The sequence below is a fragment of the Macadamia integrifolia genome, unplaced genomic scaffold (genome assembly GCF_013358625.1).
Source record: "Macadamia integrifolia cultivar HAES 741 unplaced genomic scaffold, SCU_Mint_v3 scaffold832, whole genome shotgun sequence".
NCBI classification, from domain to species: domain Eukaryota; kingdom Viridiplantae; phylum Streptophyta; class Magnoliopsida; order Proteales; family Proteaceae; genus Macadamia; species Macadamia integrifolia.
In genome coordinates, this window is record NW_024870552.1 from 76,153 (window position 1) to 92,203 (window position 16,051).

Sequence of the window (16,051 nt, forward strand, 5' to 3'; positions counted from 1 at the left end):
GAAAAATTAATGATTGATAAAGTTTCATCTCCGAAAGAAAAACCAATTCACCAATGAACAGTCCAATTCACATCACTACCCAAATGGGCTACTTTTAAAGTTATGCGCTTGTGGGGCCACCCCTAAAGTCATTTTAGGCTACGAATGGAACCTTCCAAACGAATTGGCTGTCCAATGGGACTCTCTCTCTCTCTCTCAATAGGATAGATTGACAGAGCAGCCACATATGTCAGACTCCCACGTTGGACTACTAAGGTTCTTACCCCTAGAAATATCTTCTTCTTAAAATACCCCTCGTCGCCATTATTATCACTACACACTTGTGCCCCAGTTTTGTAATCTCACTTCCCCTTACCCTCCTCTAGTTCTCGTGTTCACAAAACGGTCCTGAAAACAATTCTGGTTGACTGCTACTCGTCCTGCTTCAGTCATGGCGGATTAACTACGACATTGTAGAGTGAAAGAGAGAGAAGAAAAGAAGAAGATGAAGGTGACCGATCTTCTCAAACTGTTATTACTCTCATGGGTATCCATGGCTTCTCTCCGACATAGCTTCTGTACCGGCAACTCCACTCTGCAACTCAACGACGATGTATTGGGTCTAATCGTCTTCAAATCAGACCTTTACGACCCATCTTCGGCCCTTAAATCTTGGAACGAAGATGACAACAGCCCATGTCCTTGGCAGCACATATACTGTCATCCTGTCACCGGTCGTGTCACCCAAATCACACTTGATAGCTTGGGCTTATCGGGGAACATCGGAAGAGGACTTGAGAAGTTGCAGAGCTTGCAAGTATTGTCTCTGTCTCGTAACAACTTCACAGGTACCATCAGTCCTGAGATTTCAAACGTTTCCAGTCTCAATAGATTGAATCTCAGCCACAATAGTCTTTCTGGTAGAATTCCCAATGAACTAGCTTCTATGGCTTCATTGAAATTTCTAGACTTGTCAGAAAATTCTCTATCTGGGCCAATCCCTGTCAATATGTTTGATAATCTCTCATCTCTTCGATTTGTTTCCTTTGCTGATAATCTCTTGGAAGGGCCTATTCCAAGTTCCCTGCCCAAATGTTCCTCTTTGAGTGGTCTAAATCTGTCAAACAATCATCTTTCCGGGAACCCAAGTTTTGTTAATGGGATTTGGTCATTAGCAAGGCTTAGAATCTTGGATATCTCTCACAATGTCTTCTCTGGTTCTGTTCCTGATGGGGTCTCAGCTCTACATAACTTGAAAGAGCTTCAGTTACAGGGGAATCAATTCTCTGGATCCTTGCCCTCCGATATTGGATTTTGCCCCCACTTGTCTCGGTTGGATTTGGGTGATAACTTGTTCACTGGAGATCTTCCCAATTTGCAGAGGCTTAATTTCCTGAGATTTCTCAAATTATCAAATAACAAGTTGACCGGCAATTTCCCTGATTGGATCGGTGACATGAGCAGTTTGGAGTACTTGGACTTGGCAGGAAATGACATTTCGGGATACCTTCCGGCATCAATCGGTGATTTGAAGCTGTTGAACTATTTGATTTTATCAAATAATGGACTCACAGGAGAAGTCCCTACATCACTAGCTTACTGTTCTAGGCTCTCTGTGCTTCGTTTGAGGGGCAATGGCTTCAATGGTAGCATACCACATGGTCTGTTCGATCTGGGTTTGAATGAAATCGACCTTGCGAAGAATTGGTTTGATGGTTCAATCCCACCTGGTTCAAGTCCACTTTTCTCTTCTCTCCAGATATTGGATCTGTCAAACAATAAGCTGAGAGGAGTTATTCCCACAGAGATGGGTCTCTTCTCCAACTTGAGATACTTGAATTTATCATGGAATAATCTACAGTCAAGTTTGCCTCCTAAACTTGATCTTTTCCAAAATCTAAAAGTGCTTGATCTTCGCAACAATGCTTTATATGGGTCGATCCCGGAGGATTTATGCAGCTCCAATAGTCTTTCAATCCTGCAACTAGATGGAAATTCCCTGAGTGGTCCAATACCAGAAGAGATTGGGAACTGTTCATCTCTTACATTGCTGTAAGTTTAACTACCATGACCAATATTCTGTTGTGTTATGCTTCTTATGTATAAGTACCAACCAATGCTTATCTTTCTTGCAGGAGCTTGTCACATAACCACTTGAATGGTTCCATTCCGAAGGAAATATCAAAGTTGGATAAGCTCACCATTCTCAAATTGGAACTCAACAAGTTAAGTGGCGAAATACCGATGGAGCTTGGTAGGTTGAACAATCTTCTTGCAGTAAATATTTCCTATAACAGGCTAGAAGGGAGGCTTCCTATGGGAGCGATATTTCAGAACTTAGATCAAAGTGCTTTACAGGGGAATTTGGGTATCTGTTCACCCTTGTTAAAGGGACCCTGTAAGATGAATTCCCCAAAGCCATTGGTCCTTAATCCATTTGCCAATAACATTCCAATGAACAGCAACAACACTGTTCCTGGACCCTCTAATTCTGCAAGAATCCGGGACAGCAGATTCCTCCGTTTTCCTACGATTATTGCAATGGCTGCTGCTATCTCGATCGTAATTGGAGTTATAGTGGTAAGCCTACTCAATGCTTCCGCCCGCAGAAATTTGTCATTTGTGGATACTGCCTTGGAGAGTATGTGCTCAAGCTCTCAAAGATCTGGGAGTTCTGCCACTGTGAGGTTTACTCTGTTTGGTACAAGATCATCAGGAGAATGGGTGAACAATCCGGAATCCCTAGTCAACAAGGCCTGTGAGATTGGAAATGGAGTCTTTGGAACAGTCTACAAGGCTTCCCTAGGTGAAGGTAGAATTGTAGCCATTAAGAAGCTCACGACATCTAACATAATCCAATCTCCAGATGATTTCGACAGAGAAGTTCGAATCTTAGGAAATGCAAGGCACCCAAATCTGATCACACTCAAAGGGTATTACTGTTCCCCTCAATATCAGCTGCTGATGTCTGATTATGCTCCCAGTGGGAGCTTACAGTCCATACTTCATGAAAGATCTCCATCTTCCCCTCCTATTTCATGGGCCAACCGATTCAAGATTGCACTTGGAACAGCGAAAGGACTCGCTTACTTACATCATTCTTTCAATCCACCAATCATACACTACAACATCAAACCAAGCAATATTTTGCTTGATGAGAACTACAACCCCAAGATTTCAGACTTTGGGCTGGCAAGGCTTCTCACCAAGCTTGACAAGCATGTGATAAATAGCAGGTTTCAGAGTGCATTGGGCTATGTTGCACCAGAATTAGCATGCCAGAGTCTAAGGGTTGATGAGAAATGTGACATCTATGGCTACGGAGTGATGATCTTAGAACTTGTGACAGGAAGAAGGCCAGTTGAATATGGAGAGGATGATGTGGTGATATTGAGTGATCATGTGAGGGTACTGCTTGAGCAAGGGAATGCACTGGATTGTGTTGATCCAAGCATGACTGAGTATCCAGAGGAGGAGGTCTTGCCAGTTCTCAAGCTGGGTTTGGTATGTACCTCTCAAATACCTTCGAGTAGGCCATCCATGGCAGAAGTGGTGCAGATACTACATGTTATCAGGACACCAGTTCCACAGAGGATGGAAATGTTCTAAGGAAGATCAAGACTAGTACCGTTTTAACTTGTATCCTGTTTACTCTTAATTCTTCTTTGTCAAGTTTTTCTCTTGTATGCAATTGCAATGTTCTTCATATTTTGTATCAAATCTTTTCAAAGGTTTTAGGAAATTTCTTCTAAGAGGGACATTTAAGCTAGTTTATGTCTATATTATAATGATCTTTGATAGCTCACAGCCCTGTAATCCGATCAGTTTGGCACTTGTTTCCTATTACTACTCCTTCCCTCTCCTCACCCAATTGCTGGTGCTGATTTGATTTAAGAACAGGTGTAGTAGTTGTTTCCTTTTCTGGTCATGTATGTTTGGCAACAACTGAATATTCTGTTTTTCTAGTTGTTTGTCGATGAGGGTGGGGGGGGGGGGGGGGGGGGGGGGAGAAATAGGGAGGATTCTATTCTGGTCTGGCGACACACATAGCCAACCTTGGTCATGTGTTTATTTCTACCACATGCAAATCTGACTCAGATGGATTTTGTGGACAGGAAGACCCCAAGTTTCTTGCTCACATGTCAAGTAATGTCATGTGGCAAAACCAAACATAAAAATATCAGATGAGATATGAGATTTGATATTGATCAAAGTACCAGTAAATGTGTATGGACATACAAGGGAATGCATGCCAACACGTAGGGGTAAACGATTGAATTTGGGTCTTAAGTTTGATATATGGTCTATCCAAAACATCTCCTAGGTATCCAATATTCAGATTTACCATGTAATGCTTTTATGTGGTCGAATTAGGTGTTCAGACCAAAGGCATCCTTACTTGATCTGCTAGCCACGAAAACTTTTGCCAAGGAAATATCCTTCTTCCAAATTTGAAATCTCCTGTAAATGGTGAGATTTTTTTATCTTTTATTTTTTATTTTTTATTTTTTTTTTATGAAGGAAAATTAGATTATTTTAATAAGGAAAATTTACATCCACCTCCCCTCATGTTTACTCTTATTACATCTACCTTTCGCGTGTTTCATTTATTACAAATAAACCCATCCAACCTAATAGCTTGAGTGAGTTGTTAATTTTAAATTGAAAAAGACTATTTTACCCTTATGATTTCTTGACCTAAACATCTTAAATCAATGACCATTTTATCCCTTAATATAGAGGTGAAACAAGGCCGGGCTGGGTCAGGTTTCTTAAAATCCCAACCCAACCCAACCCTACGTCTCCAAAATTCAACCCAAGCCCAACCTGATCGGGTTAGGCCGGGTTGACCTTAGTTGGTCAATATCATATCATACTATTATATAAAAGCACGAAGTGACAAATCTTTCACTTGACTACTCGACCCCTTCCTTTTATTTATAAATAACATATTTCTTTCTTTAATATTTTTTTATAAATTTAATATTATTGGTACCATTATATTTTTTATATTCCAATAATTTTCTCCAGTCTCCTTTATCTCAAACTCCCCCCTCTTTTCAATAATAGAGTCAAAGATATAGTTGAGAAGAGAGACTTTAGGAACATGATTTCTTTCTCTCCCAAACTCTCCCACGCACGATCTCCCGTCCTCTCTATACACGCTTCTAATCGATCTCTAATTAAAGGCCAACCAGAACTTCTTGAATATGTGGAGACTGGATGGAACACAAGTGAGAGGAGGAATTTCCAAAGCAGATTGAATTCAATCCAGGCAATTCAAAACCAACGGGTAAAAAGGTAGAAGATAACGATTCTTCAAGGCTTGACTTGGGGCTCCTTCTATGTGCAGGCAATTCGATCTCTCTTATCCAACGGAGTAAAATCCATGCCTTATGCGAGTACATGAAACAATAATTTTATTTTGGAAAGCTATTGGGTTTTCTCAAATTTCAACATATACACATTCTCTAGAAATCTTTAGAGCTATTTGAATGCAGGATATGGAGCAATTTAGGAAAAAAAAAAAAAATGTAGCAGCAGAACCTAAACTAAAACGACTTCAAGAACTCAAAAGCTACTTCAAGTATGTGTTGTTAGTCTTTACCATAGCAGGATGCATCTCTTGGTCATGGATTGTCTAAAATTAGAGAAAATAGATTGAAATTTAGTGAACTATTCCAATGCTACAGAATTTAATTTGGACATCTTTACAAGTGTAATTAGAGTACTCTGTCAGGTTATTTGTGCTTAAAATTAGAAAAAAAATGGATTAATCCTTAAAACAATCCTTTTTTCTTTATTTTAATCCTTCCCATGCCCTTAGGTTGACTGTTCAACTACATAAACTAATGGGGTATATCTTATTTGGTGTCTTACAACAACTTACCCATATTGAAAACAAGATAGTTTCTGTCTCTGTACAATTATAAGGCTTAAGCTTCTCAACCTCAACATCTTCCTTCTGCTTGCTTTTCAAGTTCTCCTAACATGTGGAAAGAATCCTCCACCTGGGTTTGTATGTCTAGTAATCATGTTTTCATAAGATGCCTGTTTGTAAGCATTTAGTGTTGTAGGGTTTCGGTCATTGCTATGCTTTTGGTAGGGTTTTGGTCACTGCCCTAACTTTGTTGGGGTTTTGTTTCTCTTGGAAAAAAAATATATTGTTAGGGTTTTGCTAATTGGAGCAACTTTGTTGGGGTTATGTTTCACTTGGAAAAAAAAAATATTGTTAGGGGAGGAAATTGCACTCCCCTCCCCTGTATGTTTCGAGTATTGCATAACCCTCACCTATGAAGTTTGAAATTACACTCCCTTCCCTTATGAGTTCTAGGTTCTATCAACCGTACCCTGAACGTGAGTGAGGAACCGTCAAGTGTATTACACTTTTTTCATAAAACCTAAAATACCCTTAGTTTATAGGAGATGGCAAAATTTCCCCCAACTTATTATCGTCTTCTTCCTTGAGAAGACGATGGAGGGTTTACATTCCAAACTTCTACTCTTCCTCTTCATTCCTCCATGGTTTTTGAACTTCTGAAATTGAAGCATGCAGCGATTGAAGGTGGTTCATCTCGTTCGCGATCGAAGGTATTACATCTCATTGAAGATCGGATTCGTTAATCGATGAAGATCGAAGTCTAAGGTTAGAATAAATTGTAGATTTGGGAGTGTTAGGGCTTCAAGAGATTAAATCATTTATGATCGAAGTCTTAGGCCTTTGAGAGAGTTAGGTATTTGGGAGAGATTAAAGCTCTCGATTGGTTTTTCAGAAGAGGCATTGAAGACTTAGGGCTGTGGCAATTTTTCATTCTGAAATCTGAGATCGATTGGATGCAGTGAGTGCCTGTATGTTCTCTCTTATTCTCTTTTATGCTCTTTTTTTTATTCTTCAATGGTGAATGGTGATGATCGTGTTGTTGACTTCCTCCTCTGCTTGTAAAGTTAAGTCTTGAGACTTGAGTTGAAATGATGTTATGAAGGTAGCTTAGATTAGATATGTTCCACCAGACAATTCTATGAGTACCTTCAAGTTCTTGACCTTAAAACAATCCTTTTTTTTTTTTTTAATCCTTCCTATGCCCTTAGGTTGACTGTTGAACTACATAAACTAATGGGGTATATCTTATTAGGTGTCTTACAACAACTTACCCATATGGTAAACAAGATAGTTTCTATCTTTGCACGATTATAAGGCTTAAGCTTCTCAACCTCAACATCTTCCTTTTGCTTGCTTTTCAAGTTCTCCTAACATGTGGAAAGAATCCTCCACCTGGGTTTGTATGTCTAGTAATCATGTTTTCATAAGATGCTTGTTTGTAAGCATTTAGTGTTGTAGGGTTTTGGTCATTGTTGTGCTTTTGGTAGGGTTTTGGTCACTGCCCTAACTTTGTTGGGGTTTTGTTTCTATTGGGAAAAAAATATTGCTAAGGTTTTGCTAATTGGAGCAACTTTGTTAGGGTTATGTTTCATTTGGAAAAAAAAAATATTGTTAGGAGAGGAAATTACAGTCCCCTCCCTTGTATGTTTCAAGTATTACATAACCCTCCTCTACAAAGTTTGAAATTATACTCCCTTCCCTTCTAAGTTCTAGATTCTATCAACGGTACCCTGACCGTGAGTGAGGAACCGTTAAGTGTATTACACTTTTTTCATAAACCCTAAAATACCCTTAGTTTATAGGAGATGGCGAATTTGCCCCCAACTTATGATCGTCTTCTTCCCTAAGAAGACGATGGAGGGTTTACACTCCAAACTTCTACTCTTCCTCTTCATTCCTCCATGGTTCCTAAACTTCTGAAATCAAAGCATGCAGCGATCGAAGGTGGTTCATCTCGTTCGCGATCGAAGGTATTACATCTCGTTGAAGATCGGATTTGTTAATCGATGAAGATCGAAGTCCAAGGTTAGAATAAATCGCAAATTTGGGAGTGTTAGGACTTCAGGAGATTAAATCATTTATGATCAAAGTCGTAGGGCTTTGAGAGAGTTAGGTATTTGGGAGAGATTAAAGCTCTCGGTTGGTTTTTCAGAAGAGGCATTGAAGACTTAGGGCTGTGGCAATTTTTTATTTTGAAATCTGAAATCGATTGGATGCAGTGAGTGCCTATATGTTCTCTCTTATTCTCTCTTATGCTCTATTTTTTATTTTTCAATGCTGAATGGTGATGTCGTTTTGTTGACTTCCTCCTCTGCTTGCTAAGTTGTCTAGCTGAACTTTGGTACTTGGTAATTGATATGAAAATCGACGGTGAAAATTAGTAATTTTCTTTCTTCCTCTCTCACAGCTTTCGTTTGATTTACTAGCTACTTCAGATAGTTGTATGGACTTAGTATTAAATCCTTGAAATGGTTGTAGGGACTTCGTATTAAATCCTCGAAATGGTTGTAGAGACTTGGTGTGGTAAAATTTTTCAATACAATTGTTTTCTAAATGCTTTGGAATTGTTGTATGGACTTTATTTTAAATCCTTCAAATGATTGTATGGACTTAGTATGGTAGAATATTTCAATGCAATTGTTTTCTAAATGCTTTGGAATTGTTGTATGGACTTCATTTTAAATCCTTCAAATGGTTGTATGGACTTAGTATGGCAGAATTTTTCAATGCAATTGTTTTCAATAGGGTTTTTGTTTTTCACAGAGCCATTTTCGTTACTGCTCCTTCAAGGAATGTAGTACCAATGGATTGCACTTACATATGTCTTAATGTATCTGTATTTATGTAACATCTTATGTTTTTTTCATCAGAAATCATTCATCATTTGATGAAAATTAGAATTATCATATATTATCATTACGACTTGAATATGTTTGCACCTACCTCAGTTGATCCGGATGAGTACTGTCATCGGGACATGGTGATCTAACCCTCGATCGGCTCTCAAGAGAGTGATTTTTAAAGAAAGGGAAAGGGGGTGAATGAGTCATTTAACATGAACTTCTAATAGAGTTAACAACATAGAGTGCGGTTGTAATTTCAAACTTCACAGGGGGTCTAAGTGTAATACTTGAAATATAAAGGGGAGGGGGAGTGTAATTTCCTCTTGTTAGGGGTTATGTTTCACTTGAAAAAAAAAATATTGTTAGGATTTTGGTTTAAGTTTTTCTTCCTTTCCATAATGATCCATTCCCATCCAAACTACAGTTGGCTCTATTTGGAAAAAGTTGGAAACTGATGAGGACGGGACCATTTTAAGTATTTGTCTCTACATCTGATTTGGGTCACAAGGTGATGTTACTTAGCAATATCTGTTGTTCTTTTATGGGTACAACAATTGTCAAATATCTATAAATGTCGCATTGCTGGTTCTCATATTAAGTAACATGCGCTTAAAGGGTAGGTGCATAGTTGACAAATTTGAATTCAAATAAAGGAAAGACATGACCATTATTGGACTCTACCCTTGGTGATTGGATCAAAAATATTAATTGGATATTAACCGACCCAGTTACTGCTTGAGTAATAGCCATTGAGACTATTTGACCAATAGAACTGCATGTTACCAATAAAATAGAAATAAATTACCTAATAGAACTTACTAACTCACCAAGTTCAGCTAAAACTCAATCTAGATCACACATTCTCTTTCTCCTGCAAAAAAAAAAAAAAAAAAAAAAAGAGGTCAGAGTGTTATCTATCTTACATTGAACCTAAGTCTCACTAAAAAAAAAAATTAATTAATAAATTTTTTGCCAACGTGCGTTTGCACATTTATTTTATATATATATATATATATATATTGTTATGTTTTTTCTACAAAAGGTCACAATTGTTAAGCCTATACTTACCAAGGGGGGTGGGGAGATGTTAAGATGATGGCCATCCCTTTTCTACCCCTAATACATAAATTTGGAGCAAACAAAGTTGACAATTTAGTTATAAGATAGACCTTTTAATCGTCTGGCATCACCACATCTCTCAGAAACTGAACAAGCCAAATTTTGACCCAATTCTTCATGGTTGCTACTATATCTAAAGTTCATATCAATACATGACAGGAGACACAAAGACAACCTATATTAGGAAAAGAGAAGAAATAGTTTGGTCATTTGATTGTCTTAGCTCAATAGGTAAAAGTATGTGGCTTCTATAACACAAGATGTGGGTTGAACCGTTGAAGTCATATTGACATCTTGTTGAAAGCTTGTGTAACACATGATGTGGGCCTAGGGGAAGGGGAACACTAACTAAACACAATAATACATCAGGGTTAAAATTGGGCCAGGTTGGGCCTAGATCTCAACCCTGGTCAGGGTTGGGTCGGGCTGGTTGTGTTGACCCTTGTAATAGGGTTAGATAGGGTTTGGGTTCAGGGCGGGTTTGGGCCATCAGGGCCAAACTTACACCCCTACCTTAATATATTCTTGGAGACGAATGAAGGTCAGTAAGCAGATCCATCGACAAAGATGAAGGTCTGCAAGAGGTTGGAAGGAGAACCATACCCATCAAAGAACCTCATCATGGAAAGGAATAGGAGGAACAAAAACAAAGAAAGGCCCTTCACTCTACAAGCCCTGGTTCCCAAAATCACCAAGGTTATCATTTCATTTGATTCTTACTTTTAATTCAATGAAATGGGATTATTGGTATTGATTCTTTTAGTATATTCAATGCAATATCCCGCTTCTTAAACCCGGTCTGATTTCGCGGTTGAACCGGTTTAACCATGCAGGAATCGAGCCAGAGGATGTTAGAGCGGGTTCCTTATGGGCTATGATGGCACGGGTGACCTTAAACACCGGCTGGCCTGACAAGTCCGAGCCAGTGCCAGAAGAGACGGGAGTGCCCAAACCGTGTACGTGCACCTACCATAAGGCTATGTACGGATAAAACAGGTATTATATCTGTATTTTAAGATATATATACGTATGCTACAATGTATGCCTGGAGTGGGGTTTGAGCCGAGGTCCGAGCCCGGTCAAAATCCCAAGTTTTGACTCTCGGGTGGGTATGACCGGTGGGTACACCCACCCACCTGAGTGACCCATCCAACACTATTCACTTAAGTAGGAATAGTATATAAAGCTTTATGATTTCTTTTCTTTCCATTTATTACCCTCGTACGTTGGTGAGAAAAGTAAAGAGGAGAGAGAAAAGAAGGGGAAGAAGAAGGGAAGAGGAAGAAAGGAAGGATTTCAGTGGCGCCGAAGCTCGATCTTGCCATTCCGGTGCCGGGAGAGTAATCTTCAACTCGAGGTCTACAGTTGGAGGTAAGAAAAGTTGGATTTTATGAACATTAACCATACGCACGCTTTAAACCCTTGATTCGAGTGTGGTTTCTTAAGATCTTGTAAACACCCTTTGAAATGATGAATCTAAGGTTTAATAGATGATTTATGTGTTGATCTTGAAGGATTTGAAGAGATATTGACAAGGTAGAAGGAGCATTGTGAGTTGGAAGTGATTTGGAGGGTTTGAAGTCATTCTTGAGCAAAGAAGGTAAGATGGTTCCCCTCACTTGAATCTAACTTAGATCTAAGCTAGAACCATCCTATAGGACTTTAAAGGTGTGAAGAATGGGTTGAGAAAAGCCCTATTTGGGTCCCCAAGGAATGGAGGAAGTTGTGAAGAAACTGGGGTTTTTCCGCCAAAACCGGCGGGTACAACTGGCGGGTCCCTACCCGCCTGAGAGCACCCACCTGAGAGGCCAGGGGGGTCCCTGGCCAAACCGGCGGGTAGGACCGGCAGGTCCTACCGGTGGGTCCATACCCGCCGGTCCAAACCGGCGGGTAGGACCGGTGGGTAGACAGTCCACCTGTCCGACCCACCTGAGTGGCCCCGAGGATGACCCTTATGTCCGATCAAGCCCAAATCGGACGTGGGACCTTCTTTCGACGTTCTAAACACGATTTTGACATTGGATTTCATTAATTTTGATTCTAAAATGGTGGAGTACCAACCCCTCTCAATTATGTTAGGTTCACCAAATCCTACCCGATTCGCTCCGGATCTCACCCGTACTGAACGGGAATCCTTGTACGCTACAAGTAAGTGGAGAGAGGACGTTTGGCCTTGTTTCAAGGCATTTGTTTGGCATTCATATAATCATATCTAATCTAGTCATGTCATCATGAATATGCTATATAGAATAGTCATTTCACACATTGATGTGCATTTATGCTATGTTTACTTTTCAAATGCAAATTGAATGAGATGTTATATGTTGAATGTGGACATCATGATGCATAATGCATTGGTAGACTAGATGCCATGGTCGGCTTGGAAACAAATGCATTGGTGGCCCGTGGTATGGGACACGGTGGCACTATGCAGTCGTACTACATATAGGAGCATGCGGTATTAGGATTTTCACCATCCCGTGCTACGACCCTTCCCAACAGGGGTTAAGGTGTTGGGTTACCATTTGGGGGGAAGCAGGGGTCGCGGTTGTCGGACACTGTGGCGGTTAGGCATTACGCCCGGCGAGTCATGTAGGACAGTCGGCAACCCCGGTGGTATTTCAAGAGGGCCAATCGTACTGCTTTTAAATTGCTGGAGTCAGCACTTTTATTTCAGTTATTTACATTTCTGTTGAGAGCCGGTGGACGGCATTGTCTTTACTTTTCCGAGTACTCACGGTGGGCCTTCTCCAACAGCCCTATGGGCGTATCGCGGGAGGGAGTTCGCGGCTCGTACCCGGAGTATACCCGCACTGTGGTTGTAGTAGCACTAAAACCAAAGACTTAGTAATGTTGATTAGGTGTATGTGATTAAAATGAATTGCATGGCATGTAGTGCATATGATGTGTTGTGATATGTGGACTGTTGTGTGTGGTCCACCTCTCTACTTACTGGGCTAGTGAGCTCATTCCACGTGTACACCCCCTTTTTAGATGATTTTGCAGGTCATGCATCTGAGGAGCATGGGGTGGGTCCCACAGTCGAGTTTCCTGAAGAGGACTGGTGGACCCCTGAGGAGTTTGAGCACGGCGTAGACTGTGCATGTGAGAGCTGTGCTGCGGGATAGCAGTTCTGAGGCCGAGCTGAGCCCAACCTCAGAGGCCGTGCCGAGCTCCAGCCTTGATACCGAGCCGAGCTGTGTACTCTGATGATTTTGATGATTTCCTGGATATACTTGATATTTGAACTTTATTCTTTTTGTGTATATATCATGCCTTCGGGCCCAAATGTATATAAAATCATGGTATCACCATTTGGGTATCAAGTATATGGGAATTATTTACAGGTAAAACTTAGTCTTCCGCTGATCTGATGAATTGATGTTAGTGTGTGTATGCTGTGGTGGAATACAGTATCTGATGATCCTGGCAGGTTTGGGTTAACCGGTGTTAACTCGGTCACCGCTCCGGTTCAGGGTGAACGGGGTGTGACAAACGGTGGTATCAGAGCGGGATGCTCTGCTCCACTCACACCATACCATTAGAATCCCGTAGACTCTATAATAGGAAAATGGGGTTGGGTAAAGATAAAAACTTAAAGATTAAAAGTCAAAGAAAGAAATTATAAAATGGAGTTATATTATAAGTTGCATTCATGGCATGCGTGAGTGTAGATAAAAAGGTAATTAGATTGGAACTATAACCTATAAAGTACTATTTCGACGAAATTTCGGCAGCATAACGGCGTAAAGTGGGATTTCCAAAAATTTTACACAAAACCTGATAAACAACAGATAATAATATAACCAAGGGCACAGGTAGAAAAATCACATCACCACAAAACCACACAGGTACTCCACATAGGAAAACACCACAACAATCCATTATCCAAAGATATTTCATTCCATAAATGAAATCAAGTTACATTGCAATTACAAGGAATGAGAATAAAGAAAGGTACAATGTCTACAAAAAGAGAAAAATGGATAAATAGCTGGGTGGGCAAGCCAAGCCCTCACTGGGCGTCGTCATCGTCGTCGATGATCACCACGTTCGCTGGAGGCCTGGAGTTAACATCGAAGCGGTGATCGTAATAATCGAACCTCGCGTTCACCACCTGTACCTCCCTCCGAAGCCGGCCATAGTCTGCTGAGATAGCGTTGGCCCTGGTGTCCAAGGCCTGACCCAGCCTACGGAAGGAATCCTCCAAGGTGGTCTGCCTGGAGGCAATCTCGTCCAGCCGCCTCAGTATCTGGACCTGGCCATCCTGCAAGGCCCGCATGGAGGCTGTCCTGCCCTCATAGTCGTAGTCACCACTCCCAGGTGGTGGGGCTGCAGCTCTGGAAGAACTAGGACCCGGACCTCTCGACTTCTGAGGCACCTCCTCAGGGATGCTGCCGCCCATCAGATCCTCCTCCTCGTCCTGAGGAACGTAGTCCTCATCCTCCTCACTGGACTCCTCCTCCATGGGGACATCCACCATAGGGGCAGCCCTCCTACCCCTACCTCTCTGAGCTCCTGATCTAGGAGGTGAATCCATGAGGGTATGTAGACTCATCTTCAAGAGGTTGCTCCGATCGAACCTATCAGCCGGAGTCTTCCCCTCCTCTCTGCTCAGATTCACCCCGAAGAACTCAAAGATCCTGGTGAGGATCCTGCCGTAGGGGAATCCGCCGTCCTCTGGGTGGGAAGCATGGTGCTCCATCGCTCGGAGGATGATATAGGGAAGGCACAAGTGCTCCCCGCCTCCCTCTGCGGCCGTGAAGATACAAAATGCAATGAAGGGCGCCATGAAACCCACCTGGTTCCGATGACCTCCCCTGGGGAGCAGGTTGAACTGGATCAACCGGGCGAAGAGACGGACCTCAGGGAAGAAAGATGTCTCGGACTCCGGGCGACTGCTGCTGCCGCAGATGGTCTCGTAGATGAAGTCCGGTGTCTCCATGCTCATGAACGGTCCCTGAGGCCTACTCCTGGGGGGACTGTAGTATCGGTGTCCCACCGTCGATATACCCAATATGCTGGCCAAGGTGCCTACCGTCAGCTGGATATCCACTCCCTTCACCAAGCTGCTGATGGTGAATTCCCCGTACTGATACGACACCTCCAGGTTGCAATAAAACCGACGGACGAGCTGCTCGTAGCATGGTCGGTCCACCTGAAGAATAGAGTCCCAGCCCAATGCTGAGAACCTCTCCTGAAGCCTGGCCATGTGGAAGTCCTCGACTACCACGGTCTTTTCCATCAACACTGACCCCTTCAGGAAGTTGGGCCAGTTGGCTGCGGCCTCTGCACTAGTGAAGTGCTCCTCATCATAGTCTGAAGGGTCAGGCTGAGCAGGTGCAGGTCCCCCTGTGCGATGAGCTGAAGTGCTGGTCTCCGCACTTTTCCGCTTAGAAGCGGTGGTCTTGCGTCGAACGCCAGAGGAAGATGGTCCTCTGCCGGTGCGTGAAGACATCCTGGCAATAAGAAAAGGGAAGTGGGGTTAGTACAGAAATAAAAGACAGTAGCATTAAAGAAGGGAAACCCAAAATCCAATTTATGCAAAACGGGAACGGCGACAATCTGAGAACGATAGGAAACTTATGACATGAAGCACGGTAGTTGACAACGCATAGGAACATGTCAAAACAGCAAAGGACAGCAAAAGCAAAGAGTATAAGTAAAATGAGGGAATTCAAGTACATGGTGCAAATTCGAATATAATGGAGAACAACCGGAAACCCTAGGTCTAGAATGAAATGCCATAGTAATGGGATGATGGAATTGCAAGAATATACCCCAAATGGACTATGGAATTCCATGAGTACAAGTATGGATGAAAATCAAGGAAATCAATGCCAAAAATAGGAATTTTTATGGGAAAACATAGGGGTTCCAAGCATAATGGGTGATTCATGCAATCTAAAGCATATTAAGCATAAAACAAGTGGAATGTACTACAAAGGAATCACCAATTGGAGAAAAGGATCAACAATGTAAGAAATCCCCAAATTTGGGAACCTAGGGCACAAATTGGGGGTTTTTCCTCAAATGAAGAAACAAATTCCTATAAGCTACGAATGACTACAGTAGAATCATCATAAACACATGGAAAGACTATTCTATGGTGAAAAATAGAGAAATAAAGCCTAGAAAGTAAACCCTATTCAAGCATTTCACCCAAATGGAAATTCTGGAAAAAGGAGAAGAAGAGGAACTTACTTGGATGGAGATGAGTTGACTCTTC

The 16,051-nt window shown here is 41.6% G+C and overlaps 1 protein-coding gene across 1 annotated transcript; it reads left to right on the forward strand.

The window, feature by feature from the left end:
• Window positions 1-326: 326 nt before the first annotated feature.
• Window positions 327-3,748, forward strand: LOC122070135 (probably inactive leucine-rich repeat receptor-like protein kinase At3g28040). Its single transcript, XM_042634244.1, has 2 exons — window positions 327-2,031; window positions 2,115-3,748. The coding sequence occupies exons 1-2, from the start codon at window positions 485-487 to the stop codon at window positions 3,586-3,588; spliced, it is 3,021 nt and encodes a 1,006-aa protein (XP_042490178.1). The 5' UTR covers window positions 327-484; the 3' UTR covers window positions 3,589-3,748.
• Window positions 3,749-16,051: the final 12,303 nt, after the last annotated feature.

Bases quoted from the DNA above. Each gene is read 5' to 3' on its own strand.
- LOC122070135 (XM_042634244.1), top strand. From the start codon at position 485: ATGAAGGTGACCGATCTTCTCAAACTGTTATTACTCTCATGGGTATCC. The intron at 2,032-2,114 runs GTAAGTTTAACT...TCTTTCTTGCAG, and splicing joins TGTTCATCTCTTACATTGCT to GAGCTTGTCACATAACCACT.